The sequence below is a fragment of the Leuresthes tenuis genome, unplaced genomic scaffold (genome assembly GCF_036924035.1).
Source record: "Leuresthes tenuis unplaced genomic scaffold, fLeuTen1.0.hap1 SCAF_16, whole genome shotgun sequence".
NCBI lineage: Eukaryota > Metazoa > Chordata > Actinopteri > Atheriniformes > Atherinopsidae > Leuresthes > Leuresthes tenuis.
The window spans coordinates 22488184-22511134 of record NW_027325370.1 but is presented as its reverse complement, the minus strand read 5'-3'; the positions used below and the strand labels follow the sequence as shown (position 1 = coordinate 22511134).

At 40.2% G+C, this 22951-nt stretch overlaps 2 protein-coding genes across 3 annotated transcripts; both read right to left on the bottom strand.

The window, feature by feature from the left end:
• Nucleotides 1–807: 807 nt before the first annotated feature.
• Nucleotides 808–5919, bottom strand: LOC140272246 (uncharacterized). 2 transcript variants are annotated; one of them, XM_072367632.1, is made up of 5 exons: nt 5434–5919; nt 3619–4106; nt 3084–3150; nt 1832–2468; nt 808–1711 (listed from the first exon to the last, which is right to left on the bottom strand). In XM_072367632.1, coding segments are annotated over exons 1-5 (1473 nt in total). In that variant the 5' UTR covers nt 5713–5919; the 3' UTR covers nt 808–1709. The 2 variants fall into 2 exon arrangements, with proteins under 2 accessions (XP_072223733.1, XP_072223734.1); XM_072367633.1 differs by having other exon boundaries at nt 3619–4103.
• A 2406-nt stretch (nt 5920–8325) lies between these two features.
• LOC140271199 (immunoglobulin-like and fibronectin type III domain-containing protein 1) lies at nt 8326–22567 on the bottom strand. The gene is made up of 22 exons (XM_072366311.1): nt 22445–22567; nt 22087–22270; nt 21332–21604; nt 20829–21209; nt 20523–20633; nt 20230–20364; nt 19727–19864; nt 19184–19336; nt 17718–17870; nt 14920–15057; nt 14014–14138; nt 13204–13345; nt 12761–13054; nt 12139–12435; nt 10571–10747; nt 10333–10461; nt 9882–10190; nt 9526–9611; nt 9213–9405; nt 8837–9133; nt 8421–8747; nt 8326–8330 (listed from the first exon to the last, which is right to left on the bottom strand). The coding sequence occupies exons 1-22, from the start codon at nt 22565–22567 to the stop codon at nt 8326–8328; spliced, it is 4170 nt and encodes a 1389-aa protein (XP_072222412.1).
• Between the last annotated feature and the right edge of the window lie 384 nt (nt 22568–22951).

Genomic DNA, 22951 nt, shown 5'->3' with positions numbered 1-22951 from the left:
TTCCATCAGAATTCCCACAATTTTGAGAATTTTCCTAGAATTTGTTCACTAAGAGCAACTCCTTGAGCTGAGAAGTTTCGTATATACGGCCTACGGATTATGAAACACCCTGTGCCAATCTTGAAATTGTTGAAGTGTTTGCCCAGATCCGTTGGCCATAATAAATGTGATGCAGCAGCACAGAATCAAGTATAAAAATGGAAAGAACCAGGGTTTATTTCAAAAACAGAAGAAATGTTATACTTACAGTAACCAAAGCCTTGGCAAAAACAGCACATTGAACATCAGGTTTAGTAAAAATGCACATATACAGGATATGGTAACATGTTTGCCCAACATTTATCTAATTTTTGCTTTTTATGAAATTTCACATTAGTTATCTTCACAGCATCACAGGGAAATTCTTCAGACACGACCTAATCTTTCAGCTTTTCATTGTTAGGTTTCTGCACATCCTCAGCAGGGTAAAGACCTGTGGAGGCAGAGCCACAAACTCCCCGCCTCTCATGCTTATGTCTGCCATTGTTTTTGATCCAAGATTATACACCTCCTGCTACAAAACCCCTGTGCACAACCTGAAGCCATAAAAACATGACTCTGCAGAGTGAAGCGTTTATCCTGTTTGACTTGTATGCTGAACCTGAGTAGCTACGGCTGTGTGCTCCGACCGCTCATGAAACTGTCTCTTCAACGATTCTCTCCATTCACAACGCCTTCTTCAAACCCTTGTGTTGATTTAAGCTGTGACATAATGGTTTAGAATACTGATGGGTTTTTTTAAGGTGTGAACAGCTCATGTGGGATTGCTTTTTAAAGTAACTAAATTGCAGGTTAGCTCTATAGTATTTCCCCATTAATGTGGAAAATAATTTGTCCCTGAGGTTTTTTTTTTTTTTGCTATTTGAAAGTTACAACAGTTTTTCTTCTGACGCTAATGGAGAGAGCGTTTGTGATTTATCGATGACCCCCCCCCAAATTAAATCATGTATTTGTGAGTATAAAGTTGTACAATTCAGATGAAGAAAGCGAAACATTTTTGGACTACCCCAGCATTTACAGTTTTAAAAAAAGAAAAAGAAAAAAAAGACAATGGCTCAAACTATATCAAGAAAAACTCCAGTTTACACAACTGAAATACAAATATGAACTTTCAAAATAAAAAAAAAAATCCAAAAACAATCTTAACTGCTGCCATCCGCCACACTTTAAAAACATTTTGAAAAAAATAAAAAATAATAATGTCATCAAGACAGACATCACTTATGGCTTCAAGTGCACCAATGAACAGTTCATCAAATGCATTGAGCATTTCTTGTTACGTCTTATGGCTTCTTTCATTTTCCAGTTTGGTGCAGAGCCTAAGCTTGACAAAAAAGTGGGATTTATGAAGAGTGGAAAACTCTCTGTAGAACGACAGTCATTCTTTTATGGATTAAGGCTTTTGAGGTTGTTATTGACAGGTCAACCTTAAATGGCTCGTTGACTCACTTAACAGTCTGATATTGTGAGGTAGAAGGACTCCAGCATAGTGACTTCCTTCTTCTGGTTAGGTCTGTCTTTCAGAGAGCAATCACATAAAGAACACTGCACCTAAACAATAGCAAACATTATTGCCTCCCGACAGTATCTGTCATGTCGTAGAAAGTGACGTTAGTCTGAGAAAGTTCCTGTTCTTCTTGATGGATGTGTCAAGCCTGTGGTGACATGTTCTCTGTCAAACAAATCAGAGAACAGGTCGTGAGGGGATATGAATATATATGATACGATTATACAGGAGATACTATTAAAAAACATACATCGATTTATATCTGATGCAATAAACTTTTCTTACATTTGTTTTCTGGTAAAGCATCATCCTCCAATGAGTCCTCCTCTTCCTCCTCTTCAGCTGCTACATCCTGCTGTTCTTCCTCTCCTTCTTCCTCCCCTTCATGTAGTTCCTCCATTACATCTTCAGCATCATCTTCTTCATCTCCTTCTGCCTCTATGTCTTCATCTGCTGCTCCCTGACTATCCTCTTCAGGTGCCGACTCCTCCTGAACTTCCTCATCATCATCTTCCCTGTTCTCCTCTTCTACAGTTTGTGCCTCCTCTTCAGTCTGGGTTGCATCCACATCTTCCTTTTCTGATACAGCAACCGGCTCCTCTTGCTGAGTCTCTCCCTCCTCTTCAGGAACAGTTTCTTCTGTCTCAGAGTCCTCCTGCTCCACGGGAGCTTCTTCTTGCTCATCTGCCTGTGTGCCCCCTTCCCCTGGAGAGGATGCTCCTTGTTCTTCTCCTGCAGAAAGCGACTGCTCTTCTTCGGTTGCTTCAACGGCGGATGCTGCTGTTTCTGTCTCTTCCACTTCGGTCGCAGCCGCTTCCTCTCCAGTTGCTGCACTTTCTTCAGCGTCTTCCTTTCCACTTGCTGCAGCAGTTTCCTCCATCTGTTCCAGAGGCTCTGGAGGGGGTTGGGTTTCTCCCACCAGCTAAGGCAAGGAATGCAGATATAGATCATAGTAAATCGGAGTTTGGGGAGCACATAGTGTGTCAGTTGACTATCAAGACATTCGGGTGTCTCAGTGAATTAGATGTAATTTAAATGATATTGCAGAAAGGGATCTATACCGTATGAATGTGTACCGTGTGTGAATCCGTGAAAAGCAATTAGCTCCTTCAAATTAATGACATGATAATCTCATTAAGGCTCCCTATGGGCACACGGTGTACAGAAATAGTAAAGGGACCATGTGCGCTGACAGCATGTGTGTGGGTCAGGCGTGTTCTCCCATTATAGTTGACATTTGATATTTCTGAATAAGTATTATTTACGTGTCCTTCCCACAGGCACCAGCAGTTTGTATGTTAAACCACAGCATGTCTCTCACTGGGTAGTCACTCACTACCAACAACTGACCAACAACAACCGACTTCATAAATGCGGTGAAACAAAATGAGAATTGAACGGCATCATCATGCTACTTATGATTGGCTTGTGTGCGGGTTACCTGGGTAACCTTTTTCTGTATGTTCTCCAGCTGAGCCCTGAGTTCAGATTGCAGACTCTGGGCTGCTGAGTTGTGATCCTGCAGACTCTGACGTACCGTATTTAGCTGCTCCTCTACATTGGCCTGCTGAAGCTGCTGGGACTGTTCGTTTTCAAGAAACTCCCTGAAAAACAGAACATTCTTTAGAATATATCAAAAAAATTATATAGGCACATACACACACTTTTTTCACAATGATTTTGTCTGCTAGTAATCATATAGAAGATATTCTTCATCTTACAGGTAAAAAGACACCATCGGCCTCATTATGCTGCTTTCTGCCAATCTGAAAGCCGTTAAACTGCTTATCGCTGAGGTTTATATAGGCTTCAAAGAGTGTCCACTTTACATACAATGGATATCCTGAACAAACCAATCAGCCTCTGAACTCAGCAACACAAAGGACATGTTTACAGAGATCAGGGCAATCGGTGAGTCAGTGAGGTCTAGCAACACTGGACTAGAGCAACAAAGTGAGGCAGACTGTGGCAGCCAACAAAGCTTTGACTAAGTCAACATAAAGTTATGGGTCAGAGGAGGTGAGCTATTTTTCTCCACAGCTCCAAAAGCTGCCTTTTTTCCCATAAGCTACCTGACTGTAGCCATCTCCAGTATGCTGGCCTCCAATCTGGACTGGTATTTGTCTAGCTGATCCTTCAGTCTGAGCACCTCAGTGGCCTGACCATTCAGGATGGCATTGAGCGTGGCAATCTGATCGTTTTTCTCCCCCAGCTTCGATTCCGCCTCTCCCAGGCTTCCCGTTACGGCCTCAACCTTCTGGAATAGTTCAGCGTTCTGTGTGGCCAAACCCTCCACCTGAATTCTGACATCCTCAAACTCCTCACTTTTCCCCCTCAGCATGCTCTGCAGCTGGCTCAGCTGCTCCACAGACACGGTGGCTTGCTGCATCTCTGCCAAGCGGGCTTTCATCTCGGTGTGAAGGGACAGAACCTGAGTGGGCAGGTCAGATGTCTTGAGCTGTTCAGCTGCACCCAAGGCGATGCCCACCTGCTTCTGAGTCAGAGCATAAGACTCCTCGAGGGCAGTCAGGCGGGTCTCCATGCTCTCCGACATGGGCTGCTGCAACGAGACACACAGGAGTGGTGTGAAGTCAAGCTGAGTTTTTAAAATTCTCAAGTCTCTTAACTGTTAGAACAATCCAAGGTTATGCAATTTTGTTTTTGCTGCTTTTCAAGTTCTGAAATACCAAAGACAGTTTTAGGTTAATATTCTTTGGTCCTTTCAATAACTAACTTATCAGCAATACCATGTCACCACCACCACCACCATAAATGAAATAGTGAAATAGTACTTCAAATAAATAGATGATCTGCAAGTATCACCAGAACAAAGTACAAAGAAACAAATGGGAGAAGCGAAAAAAGTTGTCATGTTCATCAGAGGCCAATTCCAGATCACTGAACCCAACTTGTACACGCTAAACAGGATTGTGCGGTAATTCTGCATGTTTGGTTCTAAATGCCTGACTCAGCGTACAGCCCTGCACCATCCTCAGACTTTCACGTTCATGAGTCACCAACAGCTTGGCGATTGTGCAGGAAATATTTGCTCAACAAGACTGAGCTAGCGGAGCTGCTCTAGAGCAAAACTTTTGCCACACCAACTTTTTGAAATTTAAAATGAAGCCACGTAAGGCAGGGGAAGGCATGCCTCTTCAGAAACTTGAACATTGAAATACTATGGGGTACTACACAAATACAGTAGAAGTACAGTGAAAATATAGCTGAAGACAGTCCTGACATAACAGGTTCAGTTCATTCATCATTCATACCATATGGTATTGAAGTAGTTTCACAAACATCACCTTCTGTTCTACCATCTTCAGATGGCCTGCACACAGCCTCTGAACTGGTGTTTGGTATCAAAATCAGACTAAATATAACCATGGTCCATCACTGTCTTGTTTATGATTATTTTTAGCAGCGTCTTATGCACCGCCCAGGATTTGTGTGCCTGACTGGTATTTCAGTGCAACCCCCCTCCCCAAAAAAAAGAAAGCTAAAAAAAACCCAAAAAAAACCTCTTGGAAGTGAAAAGATTTGATCAGGAGTCAGAGCTAAAGTCAACGTCCTTGTAGGTCTGGACTAATCATCTTTGCCAACCTGAACAACTGTGTGGACGTTAGAAATAGCAGCGTTTTGTGTTCACTCCTGTGAAGCTGTTGGCATTTCGAAATGTGAGAGAGGCCTGCAGCTCTTGACTTTCCTAACTACAACTTGGATGTGTCCTGGGGCCCCTTATTTTGTTTTTCAAACAGGGTTTCTTTAATTTATAGGCTGGCCAAATTAGCATGTCCTGTTCATTCATTATTAGGCCATTCTGCTCCTCCACCATCCACAGTGCAACACTCGCTCTCGCAGGGCATTTCACCACTTCAAGTCCTTACCTGACTTTTTGACTGTCGCATTTCTTCATGAAAGGACTGCAGTTTTATTATCTTCATCTGAATGCCCATGAGGTTGTCTGTTAAGTAGGTTAAAGTTTGGTGCTGCTGGAAACAGAACCACGCGCATGTGGCACCGCCGATCAAAATAATCGCGTTTAAAACCAACAGTAGAGTGTAATTACTCCCTCCTGCGCGCACTTCTGTCTCCATAACTTCATTTTTGAAGAAGTTGTCATCCTGTTTGTGGTTGCTTTTCCCTTTACGATGCTTGGCTGTCATTTTGTTTCGGCCGAGGACACAATGTTCTCGCCAGGCGGAGAGGTGATATCCGAAGAGCCTGCGGGTTAAAAAGCCTGAGCCGCGGTGGGAGAGCTGATTGACTTCAGAAGGCTCCTTTAGGTGCCGCTGCGCACTGGCCTGGATTCAACCACCGCACAGAGGGACTACAACAAGCCGCGGCTAGTTGTCGATGAAGAGGCAGAGCTGTAGATGAAGAGCAGGAGGCGTGTACTGTAGGCAGTGTGTTTCTCCGTCCAGAGCAAAGCGAGTGGGGGGGTTGTCACTGGGAGTGGCTGAACACCCTCCCCCTTGCTGCCATGTGCGCTGCTGTCACTGCATGTCCGGTAGTGGACCTTTACGCGTTGTGAACATCCGCAGTCAAGGCAAGAGTTGCACGGGGTCTTTATCACAGGGAACTCTATGTTATGTTGACAAGACATTAAAAATTCTCGTCGTTTTTAAACTAACACTTATTTATAAAATACACTTTGAAATAAGATCTGAGCCTTAGGTGCTCTTGTGTCGTGCCATGCTCAGACTTTGGAGAGGGCACGTTTCTGTCAAAGGTCACCATCAGCAACTTTCAGACTTTGCCGCTTTAGTGAAATCTTCCTTCTCACTTCGAATGTACAGTTCTCTGTAAAATCTGCATGCCACCCAAATATTTTCTTTATAATTCTTATTTCTCTGTATTTTGTTATTTTTGCCATTTCCGTTCCCACCTTTGTTGTCTGAGCAGATGTGCACAAGGATGTGGGGACTTATCACTTTTCTTGAGAATACTTTACTTATATTTTATGGCACGGTGCCTCCACACACCCACTGCCCAACGTCATACATTTTTAGAGTTGAAGAATAACACAAAAGACCATTTTGTGCTAACATCTGTTGCAAGTGTTCTTTGTAACGTGTATTTAAAAAAATAGAAGTTTGACTGACAGTTTCTTACCAGAGTTTCAACTATTAATTGAATGATACAATAGTTCAAAGTACTTTACAGTATTTGAACCTTTTCATTTCATTCAAATGGGAACAAAGTATATGCACATAAGTATACTTGATATTTACTACTTTAGACTTTCACCCTGTTACAATTTAAGAAGAAATTCTTCTTTCTCCACAACATATTTGAGACAGAATAATATATCAAGCTTTGAAAAAGCAACAATGCCTTGTAGCATCATACAAAAAGCTGCTGTGTGTATTGGATATCACATTTTTAGCCGTCACTAAGATCTGAAAAGTTTCAGATCGGTGTGCATCAAAGCTTTGGTTTTGTCTTCTTTCATCTCACATCAATCATCTCACCATCCCTCAGGTCAGTTCAGTGTTTTTAAATCCATTTCTTTTGCATAAAAAGTAGTTTAAACTCGCTGCATCTGCAGCAGCTCCAATGGTACGAAGCAGCTTACACACTGGTACTGAAAAATTTTATAATATCATAAATATATCAGTCAGAGGGAACAAAGAAAAGCTTATTTCTTAAACTATATGATATTCTCTGTTACTGTATTCTATCATTATACTAAACATTCAAGGTGAAAAGTACATCCTTCAATTCAAAGGTTCTACTGACTAGGTAAAAAAAAAAGAAAAGAAAAAAGTCATTGAGTCCTGTCCAGGTATTGAAATTAGTAAAAAATAGAACCTCAGATGAACAACAAGAAATGACAAAGTAGACTCTATCATTATTTATTCAACAAAAAAAAAAACTGCAAAATCAGCATGTGTGCCTATCAGTCACCTCAAGTCAACTAAAATGCTGTGATTAACCATAAAGCTGTGCAGGAAGAAATGCCTGCAAACCTCGATGATGTCAAGCAGTATTATAAAGAACAGAGGGTCAAAAGTCCTCCACAACAAGGTGAGAGATTGATTAAAATCACACAGAAAAGATTACTTCATGTTACTGCGATTAAAGGCAGTTTTAAAACCTCCTGAATCACAGGATATACATAGTTTTCCATTCACTGTTTCTCCAATTGAATTTATCTAGGATGAGCAATTTTTTTTATTTAGCAAACCCACTACAATGTAAAGAGGATGCACTTGCTTTCTTACCATGATAGTATTTGCTTGTAAGTAGGGTGTTTTCATGCCGAACTTGTACTTGTTTTTTTCCAATGCAGTAAATCTACTTCGACTGGAGTAAATGATCTGAATACATCTTCACTGAAACATATCATAGTCATTATTCATTACTTGCTAATATGTTCCAGTATTAAACTCATATTAGTGTGATGATGAGTTAGAACAAGTAGGAACCTTGTAGGCAAATAGGCAAAAAAGAGACAGAAACATCCTATATAAATCCTATCAGTAAAGGTATAAATCTATTTTAAAACACAGTTTGGAAAGTTGCTGTGCTACCCTACTCTTACAACAATCAACTGGAAATAGCTATTATGATTGAAGAAATTGGACACAGTGTAACAACTTTCAAATCAAAGGCCTACGGGAATGCAACGTTTTAGTAGCGAAGCTGATTTATTTCCATGAAAGCAGCAGTCCAATATACAGTGGAGTAGCAGAGTAGCAGATTTCAAAGCAGCACATGCATTGATCATCAAGGACCGGAGAGCTAATCTTTAAGCACAGATTTCCTCTGTTTCTTCATTCTGTACGGGAAACAGAGAAAAGCATTAAGCAGGGATAATTCTCACTTTCCGCTGCTTTTAAATGTAAAGGCAGCCACGTTTTCCTCTCACCTCTGACACTGAGCACAGTGGAGCATTCAGCTCGTCCTAAACTGTTCTCTGCAATGACGGTGTACTCTCCCATGTCTTTGGAACCCACACAGAGGATTCGCATTGAGCAAACTCCGAAAGTATTGGAGATGTAATAGTTGGTATCAGTGTTTAGACTGAGGCAATTTCGATACCATGTGATTCGGGGTGTGGGGTTTCCCTTCACTGCACAGCTCATGTGGCATTCATACCCTTTGGTGGCAGTGTGAAGCTTCAAAGGTACAATGAAGGATGGAGCACACTGTGAATCATAGTGTTTGCTTGTTGGTTCACTTGCCACAATTTTTTCTGCAAGAGATGACATATAGTATTAGTTCATTTATCATGGAAAATAGACTAATTGGAATTTTGACATTGTCTAATATTCACAAACACACCTTTCTTCTTTTCCATCACCCATCTTGGTGACTCCGAGGGTTCTGATATGCCAATATCATTTTTGGCATATACCCGGAAAAGATATTCCCTCCCATGCATCGTATTGCAAACTGTGAACCTGTTATTGAAAAGCTTATCGGCCACCGTGGTCCATGTGTGCCTGGTGGAGTCCAGTTTGGACACAGTGTAATGGAGACGGTCATCTCGCTTTTCATCAGGAGAAGGTTCCCAGATCACTGTTACTGTGCCAGGGACGTTTTCTTCCAGTTCTACTGATCCAGGAGGCTTCGGATCATCTGTAGAGTCATTTTACAATTTTACTATATCCATTGAAAGAAAATGTAAATTCATACAGCAAAAGGTTTTGTTTTTTACCTGTAACCCTAACCTCTGTACTGAATGTTTCCTGTCCTGCAAGATTTTTCACTAAAATGGAGTAGATGCCTGAATCTGAGTGCTCAGAGCTGGGAATCAGAAGCTGGGACGATCTATCAGAGTTACTGATTGTAACACGCTTTGCGACTGGCACATTGTCCTTTAACCACATTATTTCTGTCCGTGGGGAGGCCTGCATAAAAAGAATGAACAGACTAAGCAAACAAGAAATTGTTATAAGCAACAGTAAGAAGTTTAATGAATCCATGGCTTGCCTCTGTAATCAATTACAAATATAAAGCACGAATCTCACCTCAAAGTTCACTGTGATCCTGACAGAGTTTCCTGCCCTCACCACCATAAAACTCTTCATCTTGTTGTTCGTAAACTTTGGCCTGACTAAACAAACATACAAAATGAATTAAGTATAATTTGGTTTATATCTAAATTCAGGACCGAATTAGTACAACTGCTTAGGGAAATTTTATGTGAGTCATGTGAGAAAAAACAGGAGGTGCGTATTACATGTTAACTGGTGACACTGGGACATAACAAGCCAAAGTGGATTTTGACCAATTAATCTTATCCCTACAATTTTCCCATTCTTCAAAATGATAATAACTGCAAATAACTGGCAGAAACGTCAAGCTCTATGAGTTGTTGACATACCAGGTAAGGGCATCGCAAGGATGTAGCTGGGCAGTTCCTCCGGTGCACTTTCTCCTCCATCATTTGTAGCAATCACTCTCACCCAGTACATGTCCATGGACTTAAGACCTTTCACATTAAAGGTAGTCATGGCGATGGGGGTGCTGTTACAGCGGGACCATCCAATGCAATCTGCCCGCCGAATCTCAACGAAATATCCTTTAGCTTCATCCTGTACGTCTGGTTTCTCCTCAGGTTTAATCCAACTGAGGACCATGTTGGTGTAAGATGTTTCAGTCACTTTCAGGCCTATGACTTTACCAGGAGGCTCTGGAGTATTACAATTATCAGATATAAAACGTATGGTTTTTATCAGTATGCCCTGTATACGATTATTGATTAAAATATGTAAATGAATGCATTTTGCCAGTCTTTTGTTTATCATTGCATGAAAGATAGTTGAAATACTTACTCTTTGGATCCCGAGCGAGAACAAACTCTGAGGCGTTGCTACATTCCCCAGCTCCTGAGAGGTTTATGGCAGAAACTCTGAACTCATATTCCATACTTTCCACAACGTCCCTCACTGCATATTTCTTTTCTAAAGGTAATTAAGATAAACAAACAAACAAAAAAAACCCCCCAAAAAACATGAATTAAAAAGTCAATAGAGTTATCAGTTTCAGCTTCTGTAAATTAAGTATAAATACCTTTTATTGGCTCGTCAGCATTGACAACAGTCCAGAGGTTACTTCCCTTCTTACGTTTCTCCAAAACATAGCCCAGGATACGTGAACCTCCTGTGTTACTTGGGGAAGCCCATGAAAGATTTATGCAGTCACTGAAGGCACTGACCACCTTTGGAGGTGCTGGAGGACCTGGTAACACTGAAGAATGCAAAAACAAAACAGGCTGCTCTGGTTCATGTTGTAGTCAGACATGCTGAACTCATCTTCAGTTGAGAAAGTCAGTTCAATTCTGGTGATGTTATTATAAATGTACTCAGTCTTGTTGTCATCAGCAAACAACGCTGTGTTTTGTGTTAAATTTGACCACCGGATAAAATATATGTAAACATTTTAGAGTTCTTGCGATTACATTAAATCAACACAAATGAACAAGAATGGACGACTTTTTCATTTTATTGTAAATTCGAAAAAACATTTTGGTTCGAGCCAGGCCAACATTAGTGCCTGACCTCACAAATGCGCTTTAGGATAAATGGTCAAAAGTTCCCATAAACACACTCTTAAAGCTTGTGGAATGCTTGCCCAGAAGAGTTGAAGCTGTTATAGCTGCAAAGGGAGGGCGTGATGTCATATTAAACCCTATGGATTAAGAATGGGATGTCACTAAAGTTCATATGCGTGTAAAGGCAGATGAGCAAATACTTCTGGCAACATAGCGTATATATCTGCTTTGGTTTTATGTTTGAGTTGTATCATTAAGTCAAATTTACAAAATTCTTTGTATGCTATTTGCAATGATTAATACCAGCATGCATTATGAATTTGTCGCTTTAATGTACTAAACTGTATTTGCATGGTATTTCATTTGTAGTATATCAGCCCGCTCTTTTACTACACTTTAACAAAGGTTAAAAAAAAAAACGTCCTGACCTGTGATAACCTCAGTTGTTTATGTTGTTATGTTTAGCGGTTGAGTTAGCTGTAATTACTTACATAAATCGCCATGGAGAGGTACAGGCAGACCAACAGTGGTCTTTATTTCTCTGGTTCACATGGGACAAATGGTTAACGTGCCTGCTTGATCTAATAGGAATGCTTGGATCATGGGTGTATTGAGCACTTTTGGGGGTAGTTTTCAAGCAGTCCTATAAGTAAGTGTACATATTTTTCTACATTAAGCAGGGTGGTAATATACTGGTGTTTTGTTGGCAGCTGTGCTGGGTGTCTTTTAATGTATTTTCCACTGGCTGTGATAGCCTCATTAGGCTTTCATTCTCGAACATGTCTATCTACTGGCCACCTGGAGGGAGAGGGAAATAGATTGCCTCATTCAACTGTATAAGTTGATAACTGCCATATTTTGTTCCTCATTTAGCCCTAGACACACATTGTAGTGTCTTTGTTTTCATATAGATTTATTGAAAATATTTCCGAGTTTTGTCATGGTGTATTGTGAGAAATAGTATAGTTTAGTTATAGTTTTAAGCACAAAAGTATCTATTTTATGTTGCCTATAGTTAAATCATAGATGGGTGAATTTGACAAACAGATCTGATGAATTATGTTGCATTGGTATTGTATTTTCTCACCATATTTGCCAGCTTGCATTTCATCAGTCTCCATCACTTCGCTCGTGCCCTCTGATGTCACTGCTCGGATGCGGTAACAATATTTCCGTCCACGGTCCACGTCTGTGTCGCAGAAGCTGGGCACATGTGGCATTTCCCCAATTTTTTTCCACGTGTTTCGTCCCACTTGCTGACGCTCCAGCGTGTAGTTAATCACTGGCGAGCCACCATCATCCTTTGGAGGCCGCCACTTAAATTCAATACGTGCAGCTGAGCTCTCAGTTACCTCTGCAGGACCCAGGGGTGAAGTTGGTTTGTCTGAAATAGAATAGAAATGCTCCATAAAAATATCTTGACTGCTTACATGTGTAGAGTAAAAACAGGATATGAACAAAGAAACAATCATAGTTACGGTTTTAGCTTAAGTTTGTTCAAGTTCTGAAATACAGAGGCATTGTTACCCGTTTGATTTAGCTTCAAATAGTATTACATTATTTGGGAGCTGCATCTGCTCAAATGTGTACAAGCACAGATGATACAGTGAAAAAGGACACCCTGAATGAGAAAAGACATGAGTGATTGAAAAAAAACCGAAAAAACACCCTTTCTGTTTTAAGTTTTGCATTGTCCGTAATTTACTCACCAAGAACAATGAGCTGTGAGACTGCCTCAATGAAGCCGTGTTCATTCTTGAGCTTGATCCTGATCTCTCCAGTGTCTTTCCTCTGGCATCTGCTCAGGAGCAAGCAGCTGTGACCCGCAGATTTCTCTATCTTTGTACTGTTGTCATCTCGGAGCTCTTCTCCATCCCTGTACCACTGAATCTTTATTGGTGTGTGTCCAACAAAATGCAGTTTGAAAATGGCGTTGTGTCCCACTCTAACAGTCAAAGGCACAGTGAAAGCATTCAGGTCTTTGGTGTCAAATCTGGGGGGATCTAAAGAAAAAAGGGGGCACAGTTGGGATAATTTCAGTGCTGAAGATCTGCAACTTGATTTGGTGCTGATCATTTTCCTAATGTCACCGTAAATGTTCCTCTAAGTGTAAAAGTTCAAATATTTTTGCATTCTTGAAAAATTGCCATACCTTTGACGTTGATCATCGCTTCTGTTTTACGACCATCTGCCTCAAATCGGTATTTCCCAGAGTGGTATTCAGTGCACTTTACTATTACTAATTTATGAATTGGTCCATCTTTAGTGATGGTGAAATGATCATCTGGTGATATCTAATGGGAAATGGATCAAATGCATGAAAATAAACAAAACAAGCCACACCATAGAGAGAAGAATATTATCAGACATGCTGTAGAGCCCATTGGGTGCTTATCTTCAGTTGTGTTGTTCCACATAAGAGCAGATTGTTTGTTTTTAATTAGAGCAGAACGCATACTGATGAAAACTTGGTGGGAGACGTTAAGGGAATTTTAGGATAGTGACATTGAAATGCCATTAGATAGTACACGTGGGGATAGTGTCACATCTAATCTGTTTGATTCAGTTAGATATGCTATTGAAATCCAATTGAATATTACTTTTATTATATTACTCTAATTCCCTTATGGGAATGATACTGCTGCAGTACAAGAATGAATGCTCCCTTGTGTGTTCACATATTTAGTGTCTTCATGGCAGACATGCAAATTTGGCCCCTGTGGAAACTTACATGTTCATACTGGAGTGTCAGTATGAGGGACCATGTTCTGTCCACACCATGTTTAGTGGACTAGTCTGCGTAGTCATAACAAATTGCTGGTTGTTCATATAGAGCGGAGCACACACTCTCTGATGACAGTTACATCACACATCCAAACAATATTCTCCTCTAAGTTATAGTAACGTGCTTGGGCTCCACAACACACTTAAGTAGGAAATAAGTTTGACCTTTATGACTAACCTTTTTGCCATCTCTGAACCAGGCTCCTTCACAGTCTTCACTACTGAGCTTACATGTTAACTCAGCAGTCTCATTGATGATGGCATCGATATCAGACAAACCCCATATGAACTGAACCGCTGCATCTAAGAACAGTCACCGATATTTGACATATTTCAAAGTCACACATCCTAAAAAGATCGGTTGTGATTTCTTACTTAAGTACTTTTAAAAAAAAAACTGTGTACAGTGAATATGTATTTAGAGGTGTAAGTAAAAGAAAATGTATTCAATCTTTAGTGAGAAACAGATCTGTTGAGCATAGTCATACTTTGATCTACAGCCAATTTGTTAATAACAATTATCAATTGCATCAGTGTTGATGCATTTGCAGTCCTTGCAGTAATTTGGTTGTCATACAGTGGGTTGTTTATTACTCACAAGTCAATAAATCCTCTGTCAGAGGGCTTTGTCTTTTGCGTCTCGTTTGTGTAGAAGAGTTGTTGACATCCGCAGTCTTGTCACACTTACAGTAGTCTTCAGGAAACATACTTTTATCTTTTTAAAATCAAAATATGCAACACTTTACTCACATTCTGATGACAATTCATTTCAAAAGTGAAAGAGAATATTTCCGCTTTAGTACAAAACAAGTTATACCTTTTGTGAGGCTTACTGAGCTAAGACACATCGTACACACAGGTTGTTTATATACTTGAAAACATACAATTTGGTACATAAAACCAAAGACATTACAATTGACGAGCATGTTTAAGTAAATCATGAGTGCATGCTTAAACTTCCACTTTTAAACTTTCATAAAAGAACAAGTTGTAGAGCAATATGAATAAGTTCTTGGAGCAGAACATCCTCTATGACATGTGTGGCCATTAATCACTACATGGTAATGCATTATTTGTGGCCTACCATTTGCTGCATCACCTTTTGGCTTTTTGCTTTGCTTTGAACTTCCCAGATGCTTTCTTTGGCCTGATGACTCATCGTCTTTATCAGTGTCCCTTGGTTCATTGTGACTTGCTTGTTCCTTTGGAACTTCGTTGGAGCCTAATTGAACAACACAAACAGCCTTACACTACGGGTTTCAAAATGTTCTGAACACTGATTGCTGCTTTTATACAGTTCTTAAACAGCTCACTTGTTGTTTTCGTCATCTACGAGAACTAGGGGACAGATCAATGAGTTTACACCATTAGTTTAAAAAAGAAAAATCGGTTTCCTGTTCAAATCAAGCTCACTTGACACATTCAGTTCCAACAGATAAAATCTGGAGGCTGAACTTTTAATCTGCATGTTTCCCTGCTGTTATTTGTTTCCTTATCTACATTAGCTCTGCACAGCCGTGCAAATGCTTGCTGTGTTTTTTTCACATTGTCATGTACAGCTACCCATTTTCATGCCTTTTTTTTAAATTACACACCAATAAACTGTCATGAACCGGTATTGTATTAGTTTCTGGATCACACTCTAGCGTTCATGAGTCACATAATTTCACAGCCTGTTTGCCAAGAGCCTGTAGTCGCAGCGATGCTCCTATAGAGCGTTTATGTTGTAGTTTTTCATAGTTTTAGTTATTCTCGAGTACCCTTTCACAGCCTGGTTTTGTTCCTCCGTTTTTAAGGAGAGATTTTCCATTGTAACCTTTCATAGTCGCCTCCGATTGAGGAGCGTAGCGTCGTTTAATAATAACGTTTCACAGCCCCTCCTTTGCGGAGTGGAGTGGTATTTGTGTTTGTTTTACATTTCCCTGATTTCGGCCTCCGTTACAGGATAGCCTTACTTACCGTTAAAGTTTTATAGAGCCTCCTCTTGAGGAGTGTTTTCTGTTTTGCATTTCTGCCCCATTATTAGGAGCGCGCCATCCTTTGTGTAATTCCGCCTCACTCTGGGTCTCATGTACAAAGGGTACGTACGCACAAAAAAGTGGCGTACGAGCTTTTTCACGTCAACGATCAGATGTATCAAGAGTGAAATGACCGTGGAAATGTGCGGTGCCTCACGCCAACTTCAGGGCTGTTGTACGCACTTTTCTACAGCGGTTGATTCTTTGGCGACACTTAGAGGTGATGTTGGGAAACTGTTATAATAAATAAATGTGAACATTTGTCCTCAGACTGACTGATGTGCACATCTGAGACACATGAACAATTATCACTGATAAACAATTAACACACTCATTTCTCTGCAATTACACGAGTGGATATACAAGCATGTGCAAAGCGGTGCAATGCATACTATTAAAAACAATGGTACAACGCACGATTCAAACACTCAGTAACAGAATTGTTGGGAACAGACTACAAAACTGGCACTGAGCGCGATGATTGGCTTCTTGGTGAGTAACTTTATCCGTGTAATTGTCCAAATATTATTCCCCATGAAGTGCATTGAGCATGTGCGCAGAAAATTTCTATCCCGTCTTCACAGCATCATAGTTGGTGGTATAAGTTAGTAACTTGCTGTTTTTTTGCTGGTTAAACAACAGCTTAAGATGTTTCTAACAAGCCCCTGATCCTCTCTGTGTGCACATGTTAATAACCTCGTGCTTAAAGTGTGAAATGTCTCACCTTTTCCCCGGCTACTTCTGCACTGGTTACTGTATGAACAGTTTGTTGTGAGTAACACAAATACAGGTATTTACCTTGGGGGTAATCAGAGTCACTCACACTCCCACACCCACCACCCCTGAGAGAGCAGTGTCACCCACAGTTCAACTCTCTGTTCAAACAGCCTCCCCCGCCTGTTCTGGCCACACTTCGGCGGTGGGCAGCCAGTTTAATATCGGACCACTTCTTTTTCACCTCTTCTTGTGTGCCCTTCTCAGACCCCACAGCATTAAAGCCCTCGCTCACGCTCTCCCACCCACTGCTCTTACGTTTGCTGCTTATATCGTAGGCCAGCGTGCCAAAGAGCACATTTTTGCGGGCCTCCACTTCAGAAAGTAGCACCTCCATCTCACTTTCCGTGAAGTTCTTCTTTTTTCTCGTCTTACTCATTATTTTTTCTTTATTTTTTGATCGTGCAGAGAGGGGAATTGCAGGTGCAGGGCTCATTTAAATATGATTTGCATATTTAAGTAGGGGAGGGGACAGGGAGGAGTCGGGTACTCCGACATGTGCGCTCAATTCCACGTTGATTGGGATGTACAAACTAAATGTGCTTGGATTCATGCGTGCGCACACACTGATACATCCGGATATTTTTGTATGTTGGAGGGCATTTTGGTTTGAGCGTACGCCATCTTTCAGTAGGAAATCCACGCAAGTCTATGGACATGAAGCCCCAGGAGAGCGTGATCTTCCGTTCATAATCTTTATTAGCCTTTTCTGTTTTCCTCCTTGAGTGGAGAGAGTTTTTGTTTCACACGTTTCATAGCCACACTGTCCAGCCCCATCCTTAGCCTGGAGAGCGCATCAGGATTTTTACAGCCTCATGCTTTGCTCTGCTCTGGAGTATCTCCTGTGGTTGTATTAATAAAGCCATCTTGTTCTGCGAACAGCCCTGCATCTGTGTCCTGTGTTCATCTGAGCCTCACATAAACTGCTAAAATTGCACATAAACAAGAATGCAGCTATAATACGGTTTCTACTTTCTCTAGTATGTCACGTAATAGCTTTACGTGACTTAAATGCTGTAAGTTAAATAGCATTTATCCTGACAGGCAGAGATGTAGTCTCATCTTTATAGTCAGTATGTTTCTTTCTTACCAGATGCGTGTTCTTCCCATTGGACCGTCTTTGATGTCTTGTCATTTCTGGCTGTTGAGTTAAAGTTTCCATTTCCACTGGGTTCAGCCATTTCATAATGGCTCATGGGTAACATTTGATGCTGGTCTACATCCACGCGTTCATCACTGGATTCTGGACAGACATAACACAGGATCAAATAACAAATGTTTAATAACACATATTTGTGGATGTTACATTAGCAGAAACACTTGAAATGACCATTTCCAAAATAGTATTTACAGTAGTTATACCCTTGTAGTTCTTGTTAACTTAAGGGACATGACAACACAAATTAAATTGGAACCTTGTTAATTAGAATTGATTTGATACGTAAATACAGTAAATCCATCCTGTTCTATTTCACAAAGCTGAAGTAAAAAAACCAAAACAAAACTATGCTATTCCATTTTATGGGCTCACAGGTTCATACAATAAAGTGCTAAAACTGCACAAAAACAGGAATAGAGCACTAATTACAGTTCCTTCTTCCTTTCCATTGGGTTGGGTTAGCCACACTGGCTCTCCCCTCCCTGCGGCTTAACACTAAGTTCACAGCTCAGTGCTGTTGCAACATAAACGTAACTTAATGTTGTTTTTGGTGCCATAAGAGGTCCAGACTCGACCACTTTGTCGCATTTTGTTACCACTTTTGGAGACAGAGCATGTTGGTTCACTTGTGTGACTTGGAAATGTGTGCTAATCACCAAGTATCAACGCCAGGAAGGAGTGAGAACTATGCAGTTTGGGAGCTCGTCTCACTGTCCTCATAGCAACACGGTTGAGGATTAATGAAACCGTGCATCATCCTCCTCAGGCAGCTCCCTCATCTACCTGTCTGCTCAGTCAGCGGCTCGCTGTCCCCTTTCTCTCAATTTATTTTTTTTATACACACATTCAGACCAGTGACAAAACATTGCTGGGATTAACGATGAAGATATATGTGGAATAAGCAGGCAAATTTGCTCTTCTGACATAACATGGTCACACGGTTTACACGGCTAAAAATACTGCAAAGAAAGCAAAGCTTTGTATTTCATGTACTGCTAACTCTGTGGCTTAACTTTCTGGGGATTAAAAGTCGCTGAAAGGTCGGAATAAAGTCATCTGTCTGCTGAAGAAACTGAAATTACAGCTAAATTCAGTACATCCAGCCACACTGTGAGGAAAAAAGGGACTCTCAGAAATGATGTGTACAGTTTACTGCAAGTGTCTCATGTGTCAATTAAACATGTTAACATGCAACTCCTCCTTATTACCACCTTCATTTTTAATCATCCCGTACACGGTATTGAACACAATATAAAGTATTAGCTATTTTCCTTGGTTTCAGCATTGAGTTTGAAATTCTAACATTATGACAACCCTAGTCATGTGTCTGATTTGCCTAATTATGACAGGCAGATGTAATATATGTCATCTGTGCAGTCAGCGTGTTTCTTTCTTACCAGATACAAGTTCTTTCCATTGGACCTTCTCCTTTTTCATTTTGTTTTCGCCTGCTGTTTTTAAGCTTTCATTTGCACTGGTTTCAGCCATTTCATATTGACTCATGGGTAACATTTGTTGCACGTCTACATCCACACGTTCACCACGAAACTCTGGATAGACACAACGCATGCTCAAAACATCAAATGTTCTACAATGACACAATTTTGGATGTTAGATTAGCAAAAACACACTTGAGGCAGTATTGTCATTTACAACTAATTGGACCATTTTCAAAATAGTATTTACTTTGTAGCTCTTATAAACTTAAGGGACACCAACATAATGTTTACTTACTTGAAAACATACAATGCTGACCATAGGGCTAAACCTATTGCTATTCGTTAACATGCTTAACAACACTTCAAGTGTACCTTCCACTCATAAAAGAACAAATGGTAAAATAATATGAATTACTTCATGCAGCAGAACATCCTCAAAGAGTTGTCTGGCTCTTAATCCATACCACACTACGTAGTAATGCACCATTTGTGGCCTCTTACCATTGGCTGAATCATCTTTCGGCCCTTTGTTTTGCTTTGAACTTCCTCCATGTTTTCTTTGGCCTGCAGACTCTTCATCTGCATCAACGTCACTTGATTTATCTTCACTTGCTTGTTCATTTGGGTCTGTGTTGGAGCCTAATGGATAAAGTTCTGAAATAAGTTCTGAACACTGCTGGATTGCTGTTGTTGTCTGATTAGAAAGTAGCCTTTCTAATTATTTCCATTAACTGGGAAAACTAAAGCAACTCGGGTTTCAAATGTGATGAAAGAATAACAAAATGAGTTCTTATGAAGGCCGATCTGTTAATATGTATCTTTCACGTTCTTTCTCTGTTGCTAGTTCACAACTTCATACAATAAAGTGCTAAAACTGTTTAAAAACAGGATTACAGCAATAAATACTGTCTTTTGCCCATAACGTCATGTACCTGATTGATGCATTCCTCATTTAGGCGGGCAAATGTAATATATTTTAGTGAAGCAGTCAGAATGTTTCTTACCAGGGTTATGATCGTTCCACTGTGCCTTCTCTGTTTTCTTTTGATCTCTGAACTTTGCACTGGATTCAGTCATTTCATGTTGACAAATGGTTAACATTTCATGCTGATCTAGATCAACATATCCATCACCGGACTCTGGGCAGACACAACGCATGATCAAATCAATAAGTGTTCTAATTTTGGATGTTGGATTAGCAGAAACACGTTTTTAGAAGGTGCCGGTCTCAAAGAAAGGGACCATTTTCAAATAGTTATATTCAGAGCACCACAATATTGTACATCTTGTTTCTTACCAGTCTTCTTTCTTACATGCTCCAACTTCTGACCCTGCTTTATGTATCTTGAGTTAATCCCAGGTCCAGTGAAGTCCTCATTCTCCTCAAAAGGTTTTCCTTCATTTGCATCTGAAAAATGTCAATAAAAACACACTTCAGTGATAATTAAAGGTGAAATATCACATTGGACTTTCTGGTTCACCTAAGAACCATTTAACTAAAGATGCTCAGCAAGTCTCTGTGTTTTGATAATAAACACAACGTTAAATCCCGGCTATGCCCTCACTGCAGTGCTGCTGGTTGTAAGGTAAATATGCACTGTACCTGATTCCATGTCAAAATGCCCTCGACCTTGGGTCTGTTTCTTGATCTTGGGGTCAGCTGCTCTCAGTTGCTCTCCTGCTTCTGTTACACACCTGGAATCATCTAATTTCAGTACTTTGCCATCTCCTTTTGTGTTTTTGCTTTTTGTTTGAGCTTTTTTGTCAGTGCCACGCTGATCTTCTCCACCAGTTGTAGTTCTTTTTTCTTCTCTCAGTTGTCCTGCTGCACGTTTTGCCCTCACAGCTTCTAAAATACTCTCCATTTCCTTTTGGCTTTTTATTTGCTGCTCTTTGGCCACTTTTTCAAGGTCAGTCTTTGGTCCATCAGTCAGTGCAGTTTTACGAAGTGTCTTCTTACCATCAGAGACGGAGTTGCTCTCACCTTAAGTGTATACATAAGTAAACATTAAATTATTTGGTAAAAAGTCACTCATGACCATGGGTTATTAAGTTTACATCAGTACAAGTTAACAGATTGTTGTGCATTGTATTATAAGATTTTACCTTCCACTACCAGCCAGGCACTGCAGGATGTAATGCCAGCCACAGCTGAATAAATGGCTCTGTCCTGTTTACTGCAGTCCTTGATCAGCAGCCTGTGAATCAGTTTGTGGTCTGACATGGTTATGCAGTATTTTTCTCCATCTTCTAGGGTCGCGCCTTTTCTCATCCATGTGATCTTTGGTAGTGGGTGTGTCAGAACACACTCAAAGAGGGCATTGTCTCTTTCTTGAACCACGATCTCCTGAACTTTTATAACGAAGTCCACATTGGAAACTGTAAATGAAAGTCGCACATTATATTTGTTTTTTTAATTTCTAAATGTTTTTTAATTTTGCATTTTTTAATCCACTTATTACATGCATCACCATTCATCCATGGCCTGCTTTTACTTTGCGAGAGTTAAGAATGGAGCAACGTCATTGGAGGTTACGTGCAGAGGAATTACTGTAGTTACTGTAGTTTCCTTCGTTTAAACTGTGTGACAGCAGGTTTATCTTCATCGTCCAAACTTGAATTACATGTTTCGTTCTTCAAGTTGACATAAAATAAACACTATGTTAGAGTGCTGATCTTCAGTTGCCCTTACAATATTTCCATCATATGCAAAACTGTAGATAATCCATTTCTCGAACAACTGTATATCAGCTATTGCACAAGAGTTCACTTGTGGCTCAGAAAGGAGAGGTAACATTAATATGGTACTATATGTGAATATTATGAAGAAAATCCAATGAGAGTTTCCTCTTTGAACTTACGTTTGAATTCTGTAAACAGTAGGTCCTCTTCAGAAGGTGTTTCATTTAGCCGTGTGTTGCGGTGGTTGACCTCCTTAACATCTCCATGATACAAGTCTTCAACAGTGATGTTATCCTCTGTCCTCCCAACACTCTTAATACCATGTTTCTCTGTTGCACCATCATCATAGAGAATTTCACCATCCTGCTTGGTGCACAGAAGAGTTAAAACATAGAAAGAATATGGGTTATCATGCCTAATTAATGCTAGTTGTCTTTTATTAAAATAATCATCTACATGGGAATGGTTTATAAAGAACTACATTAATGACTTAGCAGAGGAAAATGTATCTTGATAGAAAGCTTCGAGTTTCCATACCTTGGGCATATGTTGCCTTCTCTCTTTCTTTTTCTCTTCAAGCTTCTTGAGAACCAAATGTAAGTTTTCAACACCATACTCCGAACAGATGCGCTCGTAGTCTCTCCTGTCAGCATTCAGCATTGCATCCCAGAACCCTACATCATTTTCTCCATCTGCTTTTTCTGCTTTACTAAAATATTTGACAGACATTAAATGTCACGTCTCTGTTAAAGGGATAATTTATAAAATACAAACTCTTATGCAGGAATGTCTGGTGCAGTGTCTCGGTACCTTTTCCTCAGCAATTTTCTGAAATCTGCAGGGTTTGTTGAAGCTGAAAACAGAAAATTTAGATAAAGCTCTCTTTTTTTTTGCAGCAATGTTAATCTAAACTGCTCATCTTAGTGTAAATGGAGCAATAAATACACATTAAATCCCTTTTTTGATAGTCAGATTAACAGAATCAGGCACTTGTAGTCTTTTATTTGCAGTTAATGTGGAGTTAAAGTGTCTTTGTAATGCCAC